The sequence below is a fragment of the Hyperolius riggenbachi genome, chromosome 6, assembly GCF_040937935.1.
Source record: "Hyperolius riggenbachi isolate aHypRig1 chromosome 6, aHypRig1.pri, whole genome shotgun sequence".
NCBI lineage: Eukaryota > Metazoa > Chordata > Amphibia > Anura > Hyperoliidae > Hyperolius > Hyperolius riggenbachi.
In genome coordinates, this window is record NC_090651.1 from 46326051 (window position 1) to 46353251 (window position 27201).

At 47.5% G+C, this 27201-nt stretch overlaps 1 protein-coding gene across 2 annotated transcripts in view; it reads left to right on the forward strand.

Moving 5' to 3' along the window:
* Positions 1 to 27201, forward strand: part of LRRIQ3 (leucine rich repeats and IQ motif containing 3) — a 128570-nt gene that overhangs the window by 48407 nt on the left and 52962 nt on the right. The window contains exons 1-2 of one of the 2 annotated variants that reach the window (XM_068239220.1): positions 2053 to 2081; positions 7029 to 7298. In XM_068239220.1, the coding sequence (XP_068095321.1) occupies positions 7044 to 7298 (255 nt within the window). In that variant the 5' untranslated portion in view covers positions 2053 to 2081; positions 7029 to 7043. Of the gene's footprint in view, positions 1 to 2052; positions 2082 to 7028; positions 7299 to 27201 lie in introns of those variants that run through there. The other variant, XM_068239221.1, reaches the window with a different exon arrangement.

Below are 27201 nucleotides of genomic sequence, written 5' to 3' on the forward strand. Positions count from 1 at the left end.
GGATCTTTATAAAATCACATCGCTCCAGTGAGAACAAACTAATAGCATTGCATTAGCAAGAGTTTCTAAAATAACAAGCGCTTAAAGTGAAACCGAGGTGAGTGGCAGGGGGTAGCAATAGGGGGTGCAGAGGTTGCGACCGCATCGGGGCCCTTGGGCCAGAGGGGCACGAAGAGCCCTCCCTCAACTGCAGTAATAGCTCTCTTTTGGTCCTGTGCTCATAATAATCACTTCTATAGATACTTTGAATAGTAGCAATCATTAACAAGCTGCTCCCCATCCCCTTCTTGCACCTCTGACACTGTAGTTGCCTTCGGCAGGTTTTGGTGAGCCGTATCAATTCTTAAGTATAGAGTGCTCCTTAGCTACGCCACTGGTGAGCGGTATATGGAGGCTGCCGTATTTGTTTCCTTTTAAACAATACCAATTGCCTGGCAGCCCTGCTGTTCTATTTGGCTACAGTAGTGACTGAATTACACCAGAAACAAGCATGCAGCTAATCTTGTCAGATCTGACAATAATGTCAGAAAAACCTGATCGGCTGCATGCTTGTTCAGGGTTTATAGCTAAAAGAATTAGAGGCAGAGGGGATCGGTTGAAAAGGGCGCCCGAGCTGCCTGTATGAAAAGGGCGCCGCCATAGACATCAATGTTATTTCTGGAAATATGGGCTACAAGGTGTAGAAAAGGGCGCCCGAGTTTTGATATAGGCTACAAGCGGGCTCCCCTTTGTAGCCCATATTTTTTCGGCTACAAGGTTTTCGGCTACAAGGTTTTCGGCTACAAGCGGTCTCCCCTTTGTAGCCCATATTTTTTTCGGCTACAGTAAGGTGCCCCTCTGTAGCCCATATTATTGACTTTTTTTTGTAGCCGAAGTTTTTATATGGGCTACAAGCACTGTAAGCCGAATTATTTCATTCCCCCACTATCCATGGCGGCCTGGAGGGGGAATAGTAATTAACACATCCTGGAGTTTTTTTGTAGCCAAAGTTTGTATATGGGCTACAAGCGCTGGAAGCCGAATTATTTCATTCCCCCACTATCCATGGCGGCCTGGAGGGGGAATAGTAATTAACACATCCCTGAGTTTTTTTGTAGCCAAAGTTTGTATATGGGCTACAAGCGCTGGAAGCCGAATTATTTCATTCCCCACTATCCATAGCGGCCTGGAGGGGGAATAGTAATTAACACATCCCGGAGTTTTTTTGTAGCCGAAGTTTTTATATGGGCTACACCAGGCGCCTTTTTTTTTGTAGCCGAAGTGTTTATATGGGCTACACCAAGCGTCTTTTTTGTAGCCGAAGTTTATATGGGCTACACCAGGCGCCTTTTTTGTAGCCGAAGTTTATATGGGCTACACCAGGCGCCTTTTTTGTAGCCGAAGTTGGTATATATATGGGCTCCACCAGGCGCCCTTTTTTACCGGCGCCCTTTTCATGTAGACCCGAGGCAGAGTATCAGCAGGCTAGCCCGGCAACGGAAATTGCTTAAAAGGAAATAAATATGGCAGCCTCCATATACCGTAGTTCTCATCTCGGGTTCTCTTTAATGAACCTCAGTCACAACATAATGTGAAGGGTATTTGTCTATCGTGCCATTTCGGTTGCATTTGGTTGTGGTTGTAGAAAAAAAAAAAACATTTTTTCCTCTGTTGACGTTGGGTTTTGGATCTGATGCCTTTCGACGTGGAACATTTTGATCTGTTGAGAGCTGTATCTGTTCAGAGGCATCGTCCTTGTTGTCTTTGTCAGCAGCTAGAATACGATCACAAAGGTTCCGTTTAATTCCGCTGCTGCTTTCTGTTTTAATCTGAGCCTTTCTCTAGATATCATTGCAGACAAATATACTGTAGCTAGGAAAAGATGGTTTTACAGCGCGGTAACCTCTTCAGAAACGAGAACATTGCCGTTAACCGTTTGCAGACTTTCAGAGCCGGGAGAGCTTGGGAGAGGCGTGCTCAGGCAATCTGGCTGTGTCACTTTAAGGGTGGCGGTTTCTATAGCAGCAGAGTGAAACACACATGCTGGATTTTCACCTCCCAGGGAGAGACTAGCAAGCTGCAAGAGGAGCTGTGTGCCACAGGTAATTGTAGCCAACGCTGCAACTTGCTACATGGGATATAAGTATCCGCTGAGATTGCCATAGAAAAGGGGGAAAGGGCTGAAAGCAGAACCTTCTGTCTCCTGCTACAAGCTGAGTCTCCTATCATCTCTACAAATCAGCACTGATTTTCCTCTCACTGGGCTGGTGCACACCAAAACCCGCTAGCAGATCCGCAAAATGCTAGCAGATTTTTAAACGCTTTTTTTTATTTTTCTATGGCGTTTTGCTAGCGTTTTGCGGATTGCTGCTGCGGTTTTCAGTATAGTAGATTTCATATATTGTTACAGTAAAGCTGTTACTGAACAGCTTCTGTAACAAAAACGCCTGCAAAACCGCTCTGAAGTGCCGTTTTTCAGAGCGGTTTGCGTTTTTCCTATACTTAACATTGAGGCAGAAACGCACCCGCAATCCAAAAAATGCCTCACCCAGGCATTTTTCGTTTCTGCAAAACGCCCCCCGCTCTGGTGTGCACCACCCCATTGAGATACATTGACCAAGCAGATCCGCAGCCGCAAGCGGATCTGAAAACGCCCAAAAAGCCGCTCGGTGTGCACCAGCCCACTGTCTGACTTTTCTCTGACCTCTTTTCTGTTTGCCTTTACTGTATATATACAGGGGTGCTCTGATGCGTACGTTAAAAAGGGGCGCTGGGAAAAAAGAGCGCGGGGTTTTAAACGATAAGCATGGATAACGTTTAAAAATGTATTGTACTGTATTTCGTTTAAAATTAATGTTTTATAAAGTTATAAATCATTAAATAATGTGCATTAAATCGGCAATTGTTAAAACGTTAATCTTTCATTTAAATAGTGAAACGTATAATAACGTTTAAAAAAATTACTAAGTAACCCTCCCTGTACCTACCCCTAACCCCTAGACCCCCCTGTTGATGCCTAAACCTAAGACCCCCCCTGTTGGTGCCTAAGTAACCCTCCCTGTACCTACCCCTAACCCCTAGACCCCCCTGTTAGTGCCTAAACCTAAGACCCCCCTGTTGGTGCCTAAACCTAAGACCCCCCTGTTGGTGCCTAAACCTAAGACCCCCCTGTTGGTGCCTAAACCTAAGACCCCCTGTTGGTGCCTAAACCTAAGACCCCCCTGTTGGTGCCTAAACCTAAGACCCCCCTGTTGGTGCCTAAACCTAAGCCCCCCCTGTTGGTGCCTAAACCTAAGACCCCCCTGTTGGTGCCTAAACCTAAGACCCCCCTGTTGGTGCCTAAACCTAAGACCCCCCTGTTGGTGCCTAAACCTAAGACCCCCCTGTTGGTGCCTAAACCTAAGACCCCCCCTGTTGGTGCCTAAACCTAAGACCCTCCTTAGTGCTCACTGTATTGTGTGTAGAATAATGTTTTAAAAACAGTAAGGGATAAAATATATTACAATTTACATTACGTACTGATCGCTTTGTTTCGTGAATAATAATGTTTTACAAACAGTAAGGGATAACATTTAAAATAATGTTTTATTGAAATAAGAAACGTAAATCATCACAAGCAGTTATAAAACATGAAAAATCTTCGGGCGCCGTTGGAAAACGTTATTATTCTCGGGCGCCCTTTTTTCCTGTTCGGCGCCCAGTAAACGATAATTATTATAGGAGTGAATGGCGGCGCCCGATTTGTCCACTAGCCTCCTGCGCCCTTTTTTACTGTTACCTGCTCTGATACCCCTTTTTAACCACTTCACCACTGAGGGGTTTTAAAATCCGAATTGATTCGGATCCGGATACCCAGATATCCGGATCCGAATCTGATATCCGAATCCGAACTTTTTGGTATCCGAGTAAACTCGGATATCCGAACCCAATATCTGGCCGGATTCGGATATCCGGATAGAAGACTGGAAGTGACCTGAACATAGAATGCTTCCAAAAGTCTTTCTTCCTCTCTCGTATTTTTGCCATTGAAGGTGATTTTGGCTTCTGCTCGGATATCTGAATTAACTATCTGCCCGGATTTCGGATTTCAAATGGGAAATCCGAGTTTGCTCAGATAGTCAATTCGGATTTTAAAAAACATCTGAATTGCTATTCAAAGTTCAGATAGTGGAAAAAGTTCAGATTATCTGGGTAGTTCGGATATCCCAAATCTTGCTGAGCACCACTGTCTATCAAAGTCAGCTCTCCCTCTCCCTAAGGCCTCTTTCACAGGCCCCTTTTCACAGTAGGATGGTGCGTTTTGATGCGGCGTTAAAGTCGCAACGCAAATTACAACGCAACAACTCAAAAAAGTCGCAACGTAACTTAATGCCCTGTTATCGTCGCATACAGTAGAGCATACAGGCAATGAAAAGTATGCTTCCAAGTTAGTACTGAGCCTGTGCAAACAGTCCAACGCAGCTAACAACGTGTATAACGCACAGCATGCAGCACTTTCTAATAATGCTACACGTTACACACAAACGCAACGTGTGCACTGTGAATGTCGCACAGACTTAGTATTGCTGTGCGACTTTTTGAGGGCATTGCGTTGCGTTGTTTTTAATTTGCATTGCAACTTTAACGTCACATTAAAACGTAATGTCCTACTGTTAAAGAGGCCTTAGTGGATTGGTCAGCTCTCCTTGTCTACCTGTGTATCAGAGCGATATGGAAGAATAGATCACACCTCTTTCACCTGTCTGGCCCACCCTTGTATCCTATTTACCTCCTTCTCTGCCTCTCAGATCTCGCACATGTGCGCCTGCGCCGCTTCACTACAGTCCTCAGCAGCGAGATCTGAGAGGCGGTAACAGGATAGGGCGTATCACCCACCATCAATGATACCCGGCGTATAAGGCCCGGTTCACATTAACGGTGGCTATCCGGAATCGCCGTGCCGGAGCCGCACCGCATGCGGAACGGACGAAACGGACGCACGGCATAGCAATGTAAGTCTATGCCACCGTTCACATGCGTCCGTTTCGTCCGGACCGGAGCCGGACCGGATCCGGACTCCGGCGTCCGTTCCAACATGCGCTATTTTTTGGTCCGGCTCCTCCGGCAGCCGTATCCGGGGCGGAGCCGGACTGCACCATCCGGCCAATACAAATCAATGAGAACCGGATAGCGCACAACACACTGGCTAAAAATCCGGATGTTCTACCCCACTTCCTATGAGGATTGTTGCGGCGATATTGGATCGGGGACACATGGGCAAGCATTTTGGAGTGGAGCAGCACGAGCTGGAGATGTTGGCAGCATGTTGGAGGTGGAGGTGAGTGCTAAACAGCGGAGGGCCTGATTCCACAGGTCCCCCTTCTGCTGACCTCCCAGACCCCAACATTTTTTTTGTTTTTTACGTAACTTTTGCCAAACGGATCCGGATCGCATCCTGATGAACACCTGATGCAACCTGACCGGATCCGGATCGGATCCGGATCAGAACCGTACGGATCCGATCCGGATCCGGTCCGGATCCGGTCAGGTCATCCGGTCCGTTTGGCAAACAACCGCAAGTGTGAACGGGGCCTAAGAGGACTCCTGACTTTTCAGAAGATTTTCAAGGGTTAGAAAGTAGTCTTATACTCCAGAATATATAGTATATATATATATATATATATATATATATATATATATATATATATATATATATATATATACATATATACATATATATATATATATATATATATATATATATATATATATATATATATTTCTTAATTCAAATTCTTCTAGTTCATTTTTAACTAACCACAATGTGTTTTATTAGTAGCCCAATAAGGTGTAGTAATATGTCGGCGCTTTATAAATACAATAAATAATAATAATAATAGTTTGTAGGTAAAGGGATTTTAAAGCAGACCTAAACTCAGAACTTCCTCTCTGCTCTAAAAGATAAGCAACAGCATAATAAACTTTAAAGAACAACATCTCTTTGTTACAGCTTACAGAACTCCTGCAATAAATCTGCAGTGTGTATACTTCCTGGAAGCAGACATATTGTTAACATCCTGTGTTTACAAATGAGCTGCTCTGCCTTGACAGAGGAGATTCCTGAACTGACACAGCGGAGAGATCAAATCACACTTGTGATTAGTCACAGATGAGGGGAAATTAGACAGGCTAAACTCTCTAAATACATACAGGGTGCATTTCTCTATGTTTTTCTTCTGTCCTGTGCAAGAGTTCAGGTCCACTTTAAAGATCGTAAATGTGTGAAGAATAATACTCACCAAGGTGGGTTACCTCCAAGGTAACCACTGTATAGGCAGGTGGGAAGCTCAGACCTGACCCCACTTAGGTTAAGAATTCGCTGTCTGTAGTGTAGAAAAAGGGGTAACGCCCTCCCACTATCCATGGATATCATGGATACAAAATGAGCAATGTAACAGGGGCGCCAACGCAGAGCAAATTAGGGTAAAACAAGGTTAAAAGGAGGCAGTGGTGGACTTACCTCCAAAAAGTCACTCGATTGATCTCATACCAAAACATTTTATTTTCACAACCCCCCTCCCTCAAAACTACGACGCGTTTCATGGGCGAACCCACAAAATTGTTGCAGTATCTGTTTCCAAGTGTATATAAACTTGGTGACTCCTCCCCTATACAGTTCCCTGGTGTCTAGTGGTTCCCCGCCCTCCCCTATACAGTTCCCTGGTGTATAAAGGCCCTCTTTCCTCCCCTATACAGTGCCCTGGTGTCCAGTGGTCCCCCTAATTCACCTATACAGTGCCCTGGTGTCTAAAGGTCCCCCTCCCTCCCCTATACAGTGCCCTGGTGTCCAGTGGTCTCCCTCATTCCCCTATACAGTTCCCTGGTGTCCAGTGGTCTCCCTCATTCCCCTGTACAGTTCCCTGGTGTCTAGTGACCCCTTCACAACATGGCTTCATAGTCTCAAGGCTTAGCCATAGAGGCTTAGCTTAGGTGCTTGCAGGCCAAATTTGCTGGCCAGAGTTTTTGCATGTATGATTCTAAATGAATACTGATGGGAATATTTATTTTAGGGCACTGGTCTAGCTATGGAAGAAAACTATCTGATATCTGCTACTGAAGGTGTCCTGTTGGAGCATGGATTGTCCAGTAACAACTGCCAGCCTACGCAACTGGAAGAACTTGTTGTTTTAAACCTAAGCAAACTGTTCTTGAAGGAAGTGACTCTTCTGCAATACTGCACAGCTCTGAAGATCTGTAACCTGGCCAATAATTTCATTACAGATATTAACCCTCTCAGAAGGTGTGCCCAATTGGTGAAGCTGGATTTACATGGGAATCAGGTACACAAATATATGATAAATACAAACTGAAAAACCTTATTTTGATTTCTTTTTTTAATGAAAAATAGGGCTTGACCTATTAACCTTTTGAGGACTGCCCGCTGCACTTGTGGCTGTCTAAGCCTGATGCGGCGTAGGATTTACGGCCCTGCCATTTGCGCTCCTGCCGCGATCGTGCGCACCCGAAAGGGGAGATTAAGCTGCCATATGACAGCTGACATCTCCCCTCAGTGATCAGGAGCCATCGGGATTGGCTCCTGATCACGTGATCACTATGACTGCTAGTGGATCGTAGTGATCACTAACAGAGCAGCGGCGGTCTGAGGGGAAGAAGAGGACGGTGACACGCCTTACTGACGTTCCCCCGTCGATCGTCGCTCCCCTTCGCTCTGGCCGGCATCCCCGCCCACTCTGACGTAAGTGTCGGGTCCCTACTTGATGACGTAATCAAGCCGCTACCCGGAACTTATCAGCAGCAGTGCGAGCGAGGATGCCGGCCAGAGCGGAGGGGGCTAGAACTGCTCATTGCTGGAGCTTGGGAGGTGAGTAAAGGCTGCTGGCAATTCAGGGGACACCTGGCCACACAGGGGACCCATGCCCATACATTTATAGTGGGGATCCAGCTGCCTGACCCCCCCAAATGCGCCCCCCCTCCTGCATGTAAAATGGCCTGGTCTTCGATGGGGGGTTGGGCAGCCGGTCCCCAGAGAGTTAAAGTGTGCCCGAGGTGATATGTGATATAATTAGATAAACATGTGTATGTACAGTACAAAACATATTAATAACCAGGCTGTTTTACTTGTTTTATTTTGCTGCCTGAAAGAGTTAATTTCTAGGCATGGAAGTGACAGATTCTGTCTTGTCAGTACCTTTTGGGGAATATAGTAAATATCACGGATATGCAAATTACAGCAGAATACAACTTCTGAGGGCAGGGGGGAGATAGAAAAAGTTCAACAATTCATGCATTTTCACTAGACACTTAATAGGCTGCCACTGACTAGAGACAGTAAAACATTAAGGCCTCGTTCACATCATTTAGCGCAGATGGCTGTGCGATCGGAACGCAACGCGTCCAATCGCACGCCATCTGCGCTCCTATGCGCTGCGCTGCAGATCCCATTCATTACAATGAATGGGATCTGCGCTGCGATTCACAAAAATGCGTGCAGTACGCGATAGCGCAATCGCGCTGCCACGCAGCGCATATGATGGGAACGGTAGAAGGGCTGTCTATGCCCTTCTACCGTTCTTGCGTGTCGCACACTATACGCGCTGCCAAAATGCGCACGGCAGCGCGTATAGTCTGAACGAGGCCTCAGCCTACTTTGTATATGTAATAGAAAACCCTGGGATACTTAAAAAGTCACTTTTAGGAGTAGGAGGATAAATATAATTGTTTGTGTCATAAGTTTATTTTCATCATGGGTTCACTTTAAGGCAATTCGTTCCACAGTGGAATCAGTGTTTACATCATGGCAAAATTCTACATACCAGTGGCGTACCTACCGTCAAGCGGCAGGGGCGGCCCGCACCGGGTGTCTTGATGCTTAGGGGGTGACACCCGGAGTCCTGTGTTGCCGCCCCTGCCGCTGCAGTCAGTGCACATGTTGTGCAAATTTGGGATTTTACACCCCCCGTGGCCGTCCCCGCTGACAACCTATGTGTCGTCCCCCCCCCCCCCCCCGGCCTTCCCAGGTGACAGGCAGGACTCAGGAGCAGCCCAGCTTCAGACCTCCGACCAGCCGGCGACCAGTATGCGGGCGCTAGGACCCAGCGGACACCGCACTGATATGCGCAAGTGACATCACTTCCGCATATACGGCGTGGTGTTCACTGAGTTCGGTGCGCCTGCATACTGGTCGCCCGCTGATACTGAGGTCTGAAGCTGGGCTGCTCCTGCCTGTCACCGGGGAAGGCCTGTGAGGTGAGGGGGGGGGGGGGGGTAGGTTGTCAGCGGGGACGGCCACGGGGGGTGTAAAATCCCAAATTTGCACAACGTGTGAAGGGCACCTGTCACTATCTAACCTGGGGGGGATCCCTATTACTATCTAACCACCTAGGGGGTCCCTGTCACTAACTGGGGGTCGCTGTCACTATCTAACCTGGGGCAGTGGGGGGTTCCTGTCACTATCTAACCTGGGGGGTCCCTGTCACTATCTAACCTGGGGGGTCCCTGTCACTATCTAACCTGGGGAGTCCCTGTCACTATCTAACCTGGGGGGTCCCTGTCACTATCTAACCTGGGGGGTCCCTGTCACTATCTAACCTGGGGGGTCCCTGTCACTATCTAACCTGGGGGTCGCTGTCACTATCTAACCTGGGGGGGTCCCTGTCACTATCTAACCTGGGGGGGTCCCTGTCACTATCTAACCGGGGGTCGCAGTCACTAACTAACCTGGGGGTCACTGTCACTATCTAACCTGGGGGGGTCGCTGTCACTATCTAACCTGGGGGGGTCCCTGTCACTAACTAACCTGGGGGTCGCTGTCACTATCTAACCTGGGGGGTCCCTTTCACTAACCTGGGGGGTCGCTGTCACTATCTAACCTGGGGGGTCGCTGTCACTATCTAACCTGGGGGGTCCCTGTCACTATCTAAACGGGGGTCGATGTCACTAACCTGGGGGTCGCTGTCACTAACCTGGGGGTCGCTGTCACTATCTAACCTGGCTGTCACTGCCTAACCTGGGGGGTCCCTGTCACTGCCTAACCTGGGGGGTCCCTGTCACTGCCTAACCTGGGGGGTCCCTGTCACTAACTAACCTGGGGGTCGCTGTCACTATCTAACCTGGGGGGTCCCTGTCACTATCTAACCTGGGGTCGCTGTCACTAACCTGGGGGTCCCTGTCACTATCTAACCGGGGGTTGCTGTCACTATCTAACCTGGGGGTTGCTGTCACTATCTAACCTGGGGGGTCCCTGTCACTATCTAACCGGGGGTCGCTGTCACTAACCTGGGGGTCGCTGTCACTATCTAACCTGGGGGGTCGCTGTCACTATCTAACCTGGGGGGTCGCTGTCACTATCTAACCTGGGGGGTCGCTGTCACTATCTAACCTGGGGGGTCGCTGTCACTATCTAACCTGGGGGGTCCCTGTCACTATCTAACCTGGGGGGTCCCTGTCACTATCTAACCGGGGGTCGCTGTCACTATCTAACCTGGGGGGGTCCCTGTCACTATCTAACCTGGGGGGGTCCCTGTCACTATCTAACCTGGGGGGGTCGCTGTCACTAACTAACCTGGGGGTCGCTGTCACTATCTAACCTGGGGGTCACTGTCACTATCTAACCTGGGGGGTCCCTGTCACTATCTAACCTGGGGGGTCACTGTCACTATCTAACCTGGGGGGTCGCTGTCACTAACCTAGGGGTCGCTGTCACTATCTAACCTGGGGGATCCCTGTCACTATCTAACCTGGGGGGTCGCTGTCACTATCTAACCTGGGGGGTCGCTGTCACTATCTAACCTGGGGGGTCGCTGTCACTACCTAACCTCGGGTTTCCTGTCACTATCTAACCTGGGGGTCGCTGTCACTATCTAACCTGGGGGTCCCTGTCACTATCTAACCTGGGGGTCCCTGTCACTATCTAACCTGGGGGTCCCTGTCACTATCTAACCTGGGGGGTCCCTGTCACTATCTAACCTGGGGGGTCCCTGTCACTATCTAACCGGGGTTCGCTGTCGCTGTCTAACCTGGGGGGGGTCGCTGTCTAACCTGGGGGGGGTCGCTGTCTAACCTGGGGGGTCGCTGTCGCTATCTAAACTGGGGGTCCCTGTCGCTATCTAAACTGGGGGTCCCTGTCACTATCTAGAATTCAAATATACCAGCGCTCCAGCTTTCTCAAAGAATCACGCTCTTTTATTGATATTGGTAACCACACACGCCTTGAGAAAGGGGGACCCTGCGAGGCCCCGAAACAATTGTCGGTCATTTCTGTGGATATGTTAGCTCAATAAAAGAGCGTGATTCTTTGAGAAAGCTGGAGTGCTGGTATATTTGAATTCTGGACTTATACTTTGGTGGTTTGCCTATACCACAATACCAAGCACCCTACCTAAGATGGTGTGCCCAGTCACAACTTTTCCTGTTCCTGTCACTATCTAAACTGGGGGTTCATGTCACTACACAAACTGGGGGGCACCAGTCACTAGCTGAACTGGGGGGCACCAGTCACTAGCTAAACTGGGGGGCACCTGTCACTAGCTGAACTGGGGGGTACCTGTCACTACTTAAACTGGGGGGCACCTGTCACTACCTAAACTGGGGGGCACCTGTCACTACCTAAACTGGGGGGCACCTGTCACTACCTAAACTGGGGGGTACCTGTCACTACCTAAACTGGGGGGTACCTGTCACTAACTGAACTGGGGGGCTCCAGTCACTAATTGAGCTGGGGGCTCCTGTAACTACCTAAACTGGGGGGCTCCTGGCACTACCTAAACTGTGGGGCACCTCTCACTACCTAAACTATCTAGGCCAGCCAGCCCAACATAACCACCAGCCAACCAGCCCAGAATCACTGGCAAAAAGGCCACAGCATCACCACCAGTCAGGCCAGCATTTACTTCAACCAGCCAGCCCAGCCACAGCATCACCGCCAGCCAGCCCAGCCACAGCATCACCGCCAGTCAGGCCACAGCATCACTGCCAGGCCTTTCAGCTCACACATCATCGCCAATCCAGACAAAAATAGTATTGCCAGCCAGGCACAGCAGCCAGTAGAGGAGAATTCAGAAGCCTGGTGAGAGGTGTCTACCATATTAATGGGGCATTCTGCCTATTTATTTGAAATGCTGTCTATTTATGTGCCTCATGACTGCTGAATTTGTCTTGTTGGTGGCCTCATGGTTACTGGATTTGTCTTTTTGGGGGCCTCATGATTTGTTGTGGGCCTCAAGATTGCTGAATTTGTCTTGCTGGGGGCCTCATGATTGCTGAATTTGTCTTGTTGGGGGACTCATAATTTATTGGGGGCCTCATGATTGCTGAATTTGACTTGTTGGGGGCCTCAAGATTGCTGAATTTGTCTTGTTGGGGGCCTCATGATTTGTTGGGGGCCTCAAGATTGCTGAATTTGTCTTGTTGGGGGCCTCATGATTGCTAACTGCGAGACTATGGGAAAAGCGGAATCAACCTCATATGAGACAATAGCATTAAAGGAGTTATCCGGGCAGTTTTAATAAAATTAACCGGGGGCTTCCTCCAGCCCCAAGCTCCCAGGACCTCCCTCGCCGCATCTCTGCTCTCAGCCGTTCGCCGGAGCTCCGACCCGGTCCCCGGCGATGATGTCAGAGCGACCTGGAGGTCGCTCTGTACTGCGCCTGCGCGATCGGCGCTGTCAATCACCGCCACGTGGGCCGGAGCGGACTGCGCAGGTGGTAGTAGTTCTGAGCCTGCGCACTCGCTCCGGCCCACGTGGTGGTGATTGACAGCGCCGATCGCGCAGGCGCAGTACAAAGCGACCTCCAGGTCGCTCTGACGTCATCGCCGGGGACCGGGTTGGAGCTCCGGCAAACGGCTGAGAGCAGAGATGCGGCGAGGGAGGTCCTGGGAGCTTGGGGCGTTCATTTTATTAAAACTGCCCGGATAACTCCTTTAAACCTACTTATTTTTTTTTTTTTTTTTTTTTAGCTTTTTAAAACAGAAAATAAAACTGGGGGGGTTCTAAAAAAAAAAAATACATTTTTCAGGAGTAGGATGGATGAAATTGTTTATCTTCACAGTTTATTTTCAACTTGGATTTTCCATAATGTTCATGTATGAGTTAAAATGTTTGTATTTAGTTTAAATTGCTGTTGGCACTTTGCGATAGATAAGTGACTTTTCGCCACCACTGTCCTAATCTAATGTCCCACCATTGCTAAGTTCATGTAAACTTGTCTCCACCCGTGACCACACCCACATTTTGGTATATGACCACACACATTTTTTGCGCAACGTAGCCCCAATTACGGGGGGGGGGGGGGGGGCAGGGCTGTGGAGTCTGAGTCGAAGAGTCGGAGTCTGGGCAATTTTGGGCACCTGGAGTTGGAGTCGGAGTCGTTGATTTCATAAACTGAGGAGTCAGGCGATTTTGGTACAAAATCCACAGCCCTGTTAAGTATTAAGACTAAGGAGTCGGAGTTGAAGCTATTTTGGGTACCCGGAGTCGGAGTTGGAGTTGGAGTCGTGGTTTCATAAACTGAGGAGTCGGAAGATTTTTGTACCGACTCCACAGCCCAGGGGGGGGGGGGGGGTGACTGTGGATAACCAGCACCGGGTGCCAAATACCCTAGGTACGCCACTGGTAATAATTCTTTAATTCCACCATGTAGAAATGAATGCAGTCAATAGGATGTTCCCAGATATCGCTTGTTATGCCTGACATTATATAGAGGCAGGCTCATCAGCCAATCATGAATTAGCTATCCTCCTTATACAGGAGGTCTAGGCTACATCACCTGTCTCCTGCAGATGGTGAGGGAGGGGCTGGGTGTAGGAGGAGAGATGTGCTGCTATCAACTGAGAGTGAGAGGCTAGAAATGCTGGTTAGCAAGCATTGCACAGTCTAGCTGAAGATTTTTCTGGCTAGTTCATTTAGTTGGATTTTTCCCACCACAAAACAATTGAAATCTATTATAGTACAGTGTACACAGCCAGCTGCAGTGTCCAGAGGTACTGCCTCTGCCTGTGAAGCATGAAGTCATAAGTTCAACTCCCAGGTCAGAAAAAAAAGACAGTGTGCACAGCTAAGCTAGTATCTGCACACTGCCATTACTGTTATTCATATACCATGCACAGTCTACACAGCTGCCGTTTTATTTACTGTATATTCCTGCGTATAAGACTACTTTTTAACCCTTGAAAATCTTCTGAAAAGTTGGGGGTCGTCTTATACGCCGGGTGTTATTGATGCGGGGTGTTACGCCCTATCCTGTTACCGCTTCTCAGATCTCCCTGCTGAGCGCAATCTATTATTCCATACCGCTCTGATAAACAGGTAGACAAGGAGAGCTGACCAGTCTACTTAAGGAGAGTTGACCAATGCAACAAGTCAATTGACTATATACTGTTATATACTGCGTAACACATACAGTACAGCACCAGTATCTGTTCATACACAGCACCAGTACAGGATTTTTTAATTTTTATTTTAATTTGGTGTGCGTTGGAAGAGGGGTAGTCTTATACGGCGAGTATATCCCAAACTCTATATTTTAACTGGAAAAGTTGGGGGGTCGTCTTATACGCCCAGTCGTCTTATACGCCGGAATATACGGTATTTATTTGCGATTTAGGGACCTATGCACTAAATTGCGGTAAGCAGAATAACGTGGGTAAAGTCTTGCAGAATGCATTACATTAATTGCGATGCTAGGGTAACAACAGCGTAGCTAGCAAAAGCCACATCCCCAGTGGCGGCGCGGGTTATATCCGACCATCCGTCTTTAGATGGACAGTCAGTACAAAACAAGGCACAGATGGGCTGTCCCTACTTATCCGCTCTTTTTCTGGGGGTGTCCGTTCCTTTAATAAGACCTCAGCTCAGTGTCCCAACTCCCCCCCCCCCCCCCCCCCCCCCCCGCAGGTAAGTGGGCTGCTCTAAATAACCATCAGTAACTTCTCTGCCTATGTCTTGCCTGCTGCACCTGTGGGTAATGTGACTCCTCTTTACTTTTCACTTGCCGTTTTCTTTTTTTTAACACTTGGACCTCATACACATATCGTTTATTTAATAAACTAAAAGCCTCTTCGTTCCCAATAATGCCCCTTTAACACAGTTTAGTGCATATTCCCCTTTGAGACTGCATCTGACATTTTCTGACATATGACTGTTTTAGCCTTGTTGCCAAAGACGCATATGTCTATTGAAGCGATATATTGTTGTGTACACTGCCAGACTGTACCGCCATCTGCACTGTGTAGTTGCTACGGTAATATTGCTGTACAGTTTACAGTTGACTTTTGAACTGATTTATACCATTTACTGCCACAGATGTATATATATATATTAAAAAGATATATATTACATGACTGTACACTGCCAGCCAGCAAGCTGTTTCCTGGGCTCTGTGCAGTGTTATCAGTGGTCAGTTGCCTCACAGTTAATCGTTTCTTTTTGCCCTGGTACCAGAAGGGTAACTACAAGTCATGGCCCCCTCTATGGAACTTTAATGGGGCCCCTCTCAACACTCACACCCAGGGTCGGATTTACCATAAGGCACTGTAGGCACGTGCCTACAGGCGCCTGATGGAAAGGAGGCTCACTCTCCTCCCTGAGCATCTCCCTCTCTCCTTTCCTATGCAGAGTCCTAATGAGAGTCTACTCATCCAGCTCTTTCCACTGATGAGATCTCCCTTCACTCAGCGGCACCTCTAGCTACTTAACACTGAGGGTACCTCTAGTTATCTAATACTTGGGGTTACCTCTGCTTAAAGCGGAATATAACCCTGCATTTCAACTTTGCTCTAAAACATTATTTACAGTATATTATATGCAACCAACATTTTTTTTTCACTAGACCAGCATTGGAAGGGTTACACAGAGCTTTAAAATTCCTGGAGATTTCTGCAGACGAAGCTGACAGATACATTTTGTTTACATAAATGTATCTAAGTGTTGAATGTGACTCACTCTCTCTCACTGAGAAGGAGCTGGAGGACAGCCAAAGAGTGTGTAACATTTGACTAAATAGAATGTAACAATCTGAACTTCTGCATATCTCTCCACGGAACTTTAAACCTCTGTGTTTAACCCTTCCAATGCTGGTCTAGTAAAAAAAAAAATGCTTTTTGCATATAATATGCTGTAAATAATGTTTTAGAGCAAAGTTGAAATGCAGGGTTATATTCCGCTTTAAAAACAAGAAGAGAATCGAGAGCCCAATATGGTGCAGTATTGTCAGGTAAAATAAATAGAGTTCAATACAATTTTATGTATATATATACTCACAAACACGGGTTACCCATAGGCAACCACTTTAAATGCAGGTGGGGAGCATTAGGACCTGACCCCACTCAGGTTAAGAAGTCGCTCTCTGTAGATAGTAGATGGGGATGCACCCCTCCACCCAGGGTGGACTAGAAGATCAGCAAAAACTCGGTATACAGAGGCGCCAGAGTAGAGTAAAACTTTTTAAAAAACGCTTAAAAGGAGAGGGGGATGTTAAGGTGGACTCACCTCCCTCTTACAAAAAAAGAAAACTCACTTGAGTCTCAATAAAACAGAATTGTCAAATAATTTATTCAACTCCACAAATGCAACGAGTTTCGCAGGCGTGACCCCGCTTCCTCAGGCAAAAATGGGAGCACAACTCAGTGGGTCAAGCAATAGGTTTGAGCGCTACTTAATATTGAGGGTACTTCTGGCTACCTAATATTAAGGGACACCTGGAGCTAACTATGTCGGGCGGGGAAGTAAGAGAGAAATGTGACAGCTGGGGCAATTAGTACACTTGCATGGCGGTTTGGCGGGTCTTCTGTGCCTATAGGCTCCTGTGAGGTAAATCCTGCTCACACCCCTTTTCCTGACTCTCTTTGGTGACCCCACAGGCTTGGGGTTCATCTGCTAGGGCTCATAATCTCCACACCCATAACTGTTGCCACAAGAACCCTTGATCTGAAGGATGGACCTCTCTATTGAAGGAGAGTAAGTAATTGGGGCCCCCAAAGCAGTTGCAGGTGCTGCTCCCCTATAGTTACGCCTGTCACAGTTCCCCTAGTGGCCGGACCGCAAAATGCCTTCCAATCGGTTTCAGCACACAGACCATGCAAGCTGTGGTCGCACTCGGTGCGCAGAAACCGCTGGAATGTTGGCAACAGACCGGCTAATAGGGAGCCTGTGAGTTATGATAATTACAAATTACACACTATTTCAGGGTATAACTGCCATCACCTCTGTTACTATGGGACAGAGGAGCCCACTGACTGGCTAAGTCTAGACCTGCAAATAATATTGGTTAAACACACTCTATTCTGTTTAGCTAGCGACAATAATAGCGTCTCTTCAGAGACCCGGGTTCAGTTTCTGTGTGGCAGAATAATAGGGTAGCGGAATATACAAACTGACGTTAGCGTTGGTTTATTAAAATGCAATATAAATAATTAATATATACAGAAAATCATTAAAATCAACAATTATAGAAACAATAATAGCCAGTATGAGAATAAAAAGGGAGAAAATACTTAGTTCGTGGAAATATGTCCTTTCTGGGAAAATCTGAGCACATGGAAAATGTCCTTTGTTTCAGTCCAGGAAAATGCCCGCTTGCCACATGGTCCTCTGGCTGGCTTGATCAGGTGATGGTACACAGGGGAGGACTGAGGTCCGCCTGCTGGCAATGTGCTTTTGATAAAGCTGGTTCGGGGGTGTGGCAATGCCTGCCCCCTCTGAATTACCAACCAACCACAGTTCAAGTCCTTGGAGAGAGATTCAGGTTTAAACTCATACAACACTGTAACTCAAAACCGATAAATGCCACAGTGGCGCTGATAACAGATTAATATTACTCAGATGATGACAATTCCTATGACATCAGACTTGATTAGGGTAGGGGGTCCAGTTCCTGAGAAGTTTAATAACTTGGTTGTAGAGGCCCCTTGCCCCTCTAGCCTGGTATCAAAAGATTCAGGCAGACTCTACAAATCCAATGATACCGCACTTATAACTATCCTATTTACGGTACTCCGTAAATATGCAAAAAATCATAACTCCATGCTTTCCTAATCTGCCTTAATGGCTCCGGGGAGTTTGAGCCCTGGCTGGGAAAGCTTCCTCAAGCTCAGTGGTTCCCAACCCATGTGCCGCGACACATACATGTGTCGCGGCAGCTTCGGGTATGTGTCGCAGTGTCAGCTCTCGGAGGAGAGCAGCGCAGTGGAGGGAGAGCTGTGGGCAGCGGCGGAGAAGGGGGCCATCTCCCCCCCTTCCCTCACCTTAGGGTGCTCTCCCTCCCTCGCTCTCTCCTCCGGAACTAACTGTGGTCAGGCGTTTGCAGCGGGCGGGACTTACCTTCCGTGTCACTCCAAGCGCCGGAAGTTCTGGTGCCACAGCCGCTGCTCTGGTCTGGATCAGCCCAGAGTAGTGGCAAATCATCCCGCGCCTGCGACGAGACCAGACGGAGACACGGAAGGTAAGTTCCGCCCCTTTGCCAGCCACCGCAATTCGTTCCGAAGGAGAGAGTGAGGGAGGGAGAGCACCCTGAGGTGCCGCTCTCCTTCCCTCGCTCTCCTCCTGGGGGGGGGGGGGGGGGGGCACCTGGCTACATATACTGGGCACATATACACCTGACTACATATACTGGGCACATATACACCTGACTACATATACTGGGCACATATACACCTGACTACATATACTGGGCACATATACACCTGACTACATATACTGGGCACATATACCCCTGGCTACATATACTAGGCACATATACCCCTGGCTACATATACTGGGCACATATACCCCTGGCTACATATACTGGGGACATATACCCCTGGCTACATATACTGGGCACATATAGCCCTGCCTACATATACTGGGCACATATACACCTGACTACATATACTGGGCACATATACACCTGACTACATATACTGGGCACATATACACCTGACTACATATACTGGGCACATATACACCTGACTACATATACTGGGCACATATACACCTGACTACATATACTGGGCACATATACCCCTGGCTACATATACTAGGCACATATACCCCTGGCTACATATACTGGGCACATATACCCCTGGCTACATATACTGGGGACATATACCCCTGGCTACATATACTGGGCACATATAGCCCTGCCTACATATACTGGGCACATATACCCCTGACTACATATACTGGGCACATATACCGCAGGCTACATATACTGGGCACATATACCCCTGGCTACATATACTGGGCACATATACCCCTGGCTACATATACTGGGCACATATACACCTGACTACATATATTGGGCACATATACCCCTGGCTACATATACTGGGCACATACACCCCTGGCTACATATACTGGGCACATACACCCCTGGCTACATATACTGGGCACATATACCCCTGGCTACATATACTGGGCACATATACCCCTGGCTACATATACTGGGCACATATAGCCCTGCCTACATATACTGGACACATATACCCCTGACTGCATATACTGGGCACATATACCGCAGGCTACATATACTGGGCACATATACCCCTGGCTACATATACTGGGCACATATACCCCTGGCTACATATACTGGGCACATATACACCTGACTACATATATTGGGCACATATACCCCTGGCTACATATACTGGGCACATACACCCCTGGCTACATATACTGGGCACATACACCCCTGGCTACATATACTGGGCACATATACCCCTGGCTACATATACTGGGCACATATACCCCTGGCTACATATACTGGGCACATATACCCCTGGCTACATATCCGGGCACATATACCCCTGGCTACGTATACTGGGCACATATACCCCTGGCTACATATACTGGGCACATATACCCCTGGCTACATATACTGAGCACATATACCCCTGCCTACATATACTGGGCACATATACCTCTGGCTACATATGCTGGGCACATATATATCTGGCTACATATACTGGGCACATATACCCCTGACTACATATACTGGGCACATATACACCTGCCTACATATACTGGCCACATATACACCTGCCTACATATACTGGGGACATATACCTCTGGCTACATATACTGGGTACATATATCCCTGGCTACATATACTGTGGACAACTTGCTGTTTGTCATTATGTGCATTTACTGGTTAAAAGCTGTCTCTTATTATGTGCATTTACTGGTGAAAAGCTGTCTCTTATTATGTGCATTTACTGGTGAAAAGCTGTCTCTTATTATGTGCATTTACTGGTGATAAGCTGTCTCTTATGTGCATTTACTGGTGAAAAGAGGTCTCTTATTATGTACATTTACTGGTGAAAAGCTGTCTCTTATTATGTGCATTTACTGGTGAAAAGCTGTCTCTTATTATGTGAATTTATTGGTGAAAAGCGGTCTCTTATTATGTGCATTTACTGGGGAAACGCTGTCTCTCATTACGTGCATTTACTGGTGAAAGGCTGTCTGTCATTACCTGCATTTACTGGTGAAATGCTGTCTCTTATGTGCATTTAGTGGGGAAACGCTGTCTCTCATTACATGCATTTAGTCTACGTGTCACGGAGATCTGAACGTTTGGTTTGATGTGTCCGGACTCCAAAAAGGTTGGGAACCACTGCTCTAGCTGAGCAAACTTTTGGTGTTTTACACCTCTGGCTAATTAACATCTAAGCGTGAGATCTGTGAAGGCCCAGATCCTAGTCATATGCTAATTACAAATCACAGGTCTTTTCAGTGAGCATACTTGCTCTTATGAAAAGAAACTTGCTGAGAGGAAGAGAGACTCCAGCTTGCTACAGGTAGACCCTACACAACCAATCCAGATTCTATCGATCTTAATTGCAATCGATGCAGAGAATCAATTGTGATTGCATTTTCTTCACGGGCGGTTCAAGGACGCGTCTGCGGCCACGCAACCGTCCGTGACAACGCCCATGCCTGGTACAGATCATTGTTTGCCACTGATGCATACGTATATTAAAGTGATATCGCGAAGTACTGTATACCCCCTGCTGGCCAGCTGGTTTTCAGTAGGGATAAATGAGCATGCAGATTTCGTGGAATTTCGAATATCGCGGTGGAATAAATATCGCAATTGCCAAATTGTGACCTGTTGTGAACATATTCCTAAATATTTGCACTAACCCTTATTACCCTTATAGGTAATACGTAAATACCGTATTTTTAGGACCATAAGATGTACTCTTTTTGCCCCTTAAAAGAGGGGGAACATGTTGGTGCTTCTTATACAATAATATACAATACAATAACATTTCTATAGCGCTTTTCTCCCATAGGACTCAAAGCGCTTAGGCTCTCTCAGATTCAGTAATTAGTAGGATGAAGTATTCACACAACAAAAGTTATATTTCTGCAAATGCCAAACTGAACAGGTGGGTTTTCAGTCTGGATTTAAACACGTCCAGGGATGGAGCTGTCCTGATCTGTTGAGGTAAGGAGTTCCAAAACGTAGGGGCAGCATGACAGAAGGCTCTGGGACCAAAAGTTTCCAAGTGGACTCTGGGTATGACTAGATTATTAGAACCTGTTGATCTGAGAATGCGGGGATTGCTACGCAGCTGCAACATATCTTTCATGTATCCAGGGCCTAAATTATTCAGGGATTTAAATGTCAGTAGGCCGATCTTGAATAAGACCCTCCATTCTATAGGTAGCCAGTGAAGGGAGTGCAGGACTGGCATTATGTGGCAGTGACGGGGTTGGTTGGTTAGTAGTCTGGCAGCAGTATTCTGTATCAGCTGTAGTCGGTACAAGACCTTTTTTGGAAGGCCAGTGTAGAGAGCATTGCAGTAGTCCAGTCGGGATGTGATGAAGGCGTGGACTAAGGTTGGCAGATCTTCTGGGGGTATGAGGTGCTTGATTTTTGCAATGTTCTTCAGGTGAAAATAGGATGATTTCACCACAGCAGAGATTTGAGTTCTGAAGTTTAAATCCCAATCAATTAGAACTCCCAGGCTACGCACATGATCAGAGCTGCGCAGATCCGTGCCTCCTATTCCCAGTGGTGAAGACTGCAAGTTAAGTTGTTTTGTTATCATGCTCTGCCCTCCTATCAGAAGGACTTCAGTTTTGTCTGCATTTAGTTTCAGCCAGTTGTCATTCATCCATTGCTGTAGTTCACGTAAGCAGGCGTTTATAGTTAGAGTTGGGTCCGCATGTGCCACCACAGACCTGCCTCCCTTAAATCCCTGGTAGTCTAGTGGTCCTTGTGTATGCCGTGCAGCAGCTCTGCTGTCTATACACATGTCTTCCTGTGTCTCAGTGCGGCATCTCTGCCGGCTATACACCTGTGTTTGCCTTGTAGAGCCATGTCGAGAGGAAATTACCCGAGCAAGCCTCGCCTCCTTTCCTCCCACCCCCTGATATACACTGTGCTGCAGCCTGCAGCGATCAGTGTTACTCACGTCAGGGACACAGGAGGACACAACAGGGGACACAGGAGGACACAACAAGGGACACAGAAGTACACAAAGGGAAACAAATGGTACTAGGGGGACACAATGGGTACAAGGGGGGCACAGGAGGACCCAATAGGTACAAGGGGGACACAATAAGTATAAGGGGGGCACAGGAGAACACAAAGGGGCATGGGGTGGACAGCAGGATACAAGAGGGACATAATTATTGAGTGGAGAAGATCCATAAGATGCTCCTGCATCATGAACGCAACAGGGTTAGTATTTTTTTTCCCTGGTTTTTGTCCTAAAAACCTAGGTGCGTCTTATATGCTGAAAAATATGGGTTTATTCACAATAAATTAACGGGAGCAGGGGTGCAGCTAAGGTTTTTGTGGCCCCAAGCGGACTGTAGGAAGTGGCCCTAGTGAAAAATGGGCGTGGCTATCCCCGCATAAGTGGACGTGGCCATGACATGTGGGTGGAGCTGGAGGGCAGATTGGGGCGGGGCTGTTTGCGGGGAAAATGGATGTGGGGGTGCTTGAGGCACGCGCAGCGCGCCGCACCGAAAGATGGATTTGGCCATGACATTGTATGGGCGGAGCTTAACCATAGCACAGCAAATATAGCCAACTATGACCATTAAATAATAAATGCAGCAGCAGTTACCCCAGACACCAGAAAATAAAAACGCAATTTGTGCAACATTTCAGCAGAAAACAAACGCAATTTGTGCAACATTTCAACAGAAAACAAACAGAATTTGGGCCACATTTCAGCAGAAATCAAACGCAATTTGGGCCACATTTCAGCAGAAATGAAACGCAATTTGGGCCACATTTCAGCAGAAATCAAACGCAATTTGGGCACATTTTCAGCAGAAATCAAACGCAATTATGGCACATTTTCAGCAGAAATCAAACGCAATTAGGGCCACATTTCAGCAGAAATCAAACGCAATTTGGGCACATTTTCTGCAGAAATCAAAGGCAATTAGGGCACATTTTCAGCAGAAATCAAATGCAATTAGGGCACAGTTCAGCAGAAATCAAACGCAATTAGGGCACAGTTCAGCAGAAATCAAACACAATTAGGGCACAGTTCAGCAGAAATCAAACACAATTAGGGCACAGTTCAGCAGAAATCAAACACAATTAGGGCACAGTTCAGCAGAAATCAAACACAATTAGGGCACAGTTCAGGAGAAATCAAACACAATTAGGGCACAGTTCAGCAGAAATCAAACACAATTAGGGCACAGTTCAGCAGAAATCAAACACAATTAGGGCACAGTTCAGCAGAAAACACAATTAGGGAACAGACAGTTCAGCAGATATCAAACGCAATTAGGGCACATTTTCAGAGCTGCAAAAAGAAAATAATTTACTCACCTGGCACTGGCAGAAGTCTTCTCTCCCCGTCTCCTCTCCTCTCCTGGCCGGCTCCTCAAGCGCGCAGTTCCCACGGAGCTCCCTCCCTCCTCCAATCTCCCGCGCTGATTGAATCAGGGCTCCGGGAAGATGGCCACCCGAAGCCCTGTACTGGAGGCATAGTCTCCAGAGCAGGGCTGCGGCGGCGGCCATCTTCCCGTAGCCCTGCCCTACTCTGCTCTGCTCTGCCAGCCCCGCGGGGCTGCGGGAAAATAGTGACGTCACGCCGACGTCACTGAGCCGCCGAGGCCCCTATGATCTTGAGGCCCCAAGCGACCGCTTGGTTCGCTTTATGCCTCGTGGCGCCCCTGAACGGGAGTATGGGAAAATTGCGCTTCCTGGGTCTAAAAATTGTAGATCTCCTGCATAGGGGAGGTGACCGAGAAAGGCTACTTAGACAGGAGGAGACCAGGTTCATTTCACGATCTAAAGCCTGTGGGCGACTAGGGCTAAACGAAAGAAATGAACTGTACTTCTTCCTAGAACGATATTGATTGTGCCATTGTCGATTGCTGCTATATAACTATGGGCTTTGTATGGTCTGCTAAGATACGGATAGGTCGACAATCGTTTCGCCCCTCAATAAGGGCTTTAAACATTTGTATCTATCCTCCTTCTCCTAAAAATGACTTTTGTTTTAGATATCCCACAGTTTTTCTTTTATATTTAAGTTTTTTACTGTTTCATTGTCTCTGCTCAATGACACCTTCATTGAAATATGCCAGAGCTCAAATCTATAAAGTATTGACCATATTTATCTCTTTCCTGCTCTCAGAAGCCATTTTCTGCCAGGAAAGTGTTTTATGGCTGTAATTCCTCATCAGTGAGGGTTATGCTATAGCCTGACCCAGTCCCGACCCGGACTGAAACTGTCACTTGCATACCTGATTTCAACTCTTTCAGGCAAAGAAAGAAAAAAAGAAGCTCAGCATAGTCATTTGTGAGCTTGGCACTGTACATACATGTCTATCTCATCCTGTCACATCTCACCTCGGCCGTCCTTTAATTCAGGCTGTCCTATATCTATTAACCCTCCTGGCGGTAAGCCCGAGCTGAGCTCGGGGTAAGCCGCCGGAAGGCACCGCTCAGGCCCCGCTGGGCCGATTTGCATAATTTTTTTTTTGCTGCACGCAGCTAGCACTTTGCTAGCTGCGTGCAGTGCCCGATCGCCGCCGATCCGCCGCTATCCGTCGCGCCGCAGCCGCCCCCCTTCCCCCCCAGACCCCGTGCGCTGCATGGCCAATCAGTGCCAGGCAGCTCTATGGGGTGGATCGGAATCCCCTTTGACGTGTCATCCCGCCCCGTCGCCATGGCGACGGGGGAAGCCCTCCGGGAGATCCCGTTCTTTGAACGGGATCTCCGGATCTCCGATCGCCGCCGGCGATCGGAGGGGCTGGGGGGATGCCGCTGAGCAGCGGCTATCATGTAGCGAGACTTTGTCTCGCTACATGAAAAAAAAAAAAAAAAAAAAAAAAAAGATTTGCTGCCCCCTGGCGATTTTTTAGCAAACCGCCAGGAGGGTTAAAAACAAAATGGTTTGCGCACCTCAGGTAAGGAGAAGTTTTCTAAAATAAGTTGAAGGAACTTCCTTCAACTTATTTTAGAAAACGTCTCCTTACTTGAGGTGCGCAAACCAAGGAACTCAAAAGACAGAGTTTTCCTTGCCGCCTAACATATGCACTTTATATTAAGTTAAAATGAGTACTTTTCAATTAGAATGGTGTTAGAGGAAGTTAAGAAAACTCAGAAGACGTCTCTGGAACTTTTGGACATTAAAAGTTGCGCACTTAGAGACCATGATGAAAAGAGTGCACAGTATCTCATCTATTTTTAGTGGGTGAAGCAGAGCAGCTTCCTGTGGAAGTACAATAGGAGCAATTTAATTGCAACGGCATAATTCATCTCTTAACTTTCTCCCAGCTGACAGCACTTTTAATCAGGTCTGTAAGTGCGGTCAGGTGACTGCATTGTCCATTGTTGCATGAATGAAGAATGTGTAACAGAGTCATTTAAATATACTTTTATTCTAGAGAAAAAACAGAGAGCTTTTTTTTTTTTTTGTAATTTTTTTTTACTCTTACTATTCAAACTCCCTCAATAAGCTTAGATCCTAATATTTCATCTGATAGCTTAAAGGGATACTGTAGGGGGTCGGGGGAAAATGAGTTGAAGTTACCCGGGGCTTGTAATGGTCCCCCGCAGACATCCTGTGCCCGCGCAGCCACTCACTGATGCTCCGGCCCCGCCTCCGGTTCACTTCTGGAATTTCAGACTTTAAAGTCGGAAAACCATTGCGCCTGCGTTGCCGTGTCCTAGCTTCCCCTGATGTTACCAGGAGCTACTGCGCAGGCCCAGTATGGTCTGTGCCTAGGCAGTATGCTCCTGGTGACATCATCAGACATCAGTGGTAGTAGCGAGGACACGGCAATGCAGGCGCAGTGGTCTCAGACTTCAAAGTCTGAAATTCCAGATCCCCCGACCCCCCCTTCCCCCCTACAGTATTACTTTTAAGGTACGTACACAATTTCAATGACTGTCGCCTGTAGGAATCATCACCTGATTCGAAGGGTGACCGTTCTATGCATGAGCGTATACAGACATGTGGTTTGGCTTCAGCTGAGTAACACATTGTGTTGCCATGGGGAGGGGAGGAATTAACGTCTAAGTTTTGTAAAAATGTACACATGTGAACAGGCCTGGATTTACATCACAGGAGCCTATAGGCACAGATGTCCTGGCACCTTAGACTTCGCTCTCCATGAACCTACAAACCCCTGCGGAACCGCACAGCTCTCACTTCTCCCTTATTTCCCTTGCCTGTCATAGGTAGCTAGAGGTGCCCCTTTGTATGAAGTAGCCAGAGGTTAGGTACCCTCAGTATTAAGTAGCTAGTGGTGCCCCTGACTGAAGGGAGATCTCATCAGTGCAATGCCAAAAGCAGAGTGAGTAATTTCTCATTTACACTCTGCATAGGGAAAGAGGGAGGGAGGCACCGGGAGAGGGGAGTGAGCTGCCTTTCCATCATCACACGCCTATAGGTGCGTGCCTACAGTGCCTTTTGGTAAACCCGGCCCTGCCTGTGACTCAACATAGACCAGATGATGGAGACAATGACAGGCTCTTTAGATAGTGATCTTGTATTTTAAAAGGGACTTATCTAACCAGAGCCGGGACAAGGTCCTCCAGCACCCAAGGCTGAGACACCAAAGTGCGCCCCTCCATCCCTCCCACCCCAACCGTCACACCCTGATTGCTATTACACTAAGAGGCCCCTCCCTCCATCCCTCCCACCCCAGCCATCTCACACTGATTGCTATTACACTAAGAGGCACCCCAGGGCCCCCAACACCTTAATCTCTAGTTATCTGGCTTTCAGTCGCTGCCATGTATCCCCTTTTCTTATTTC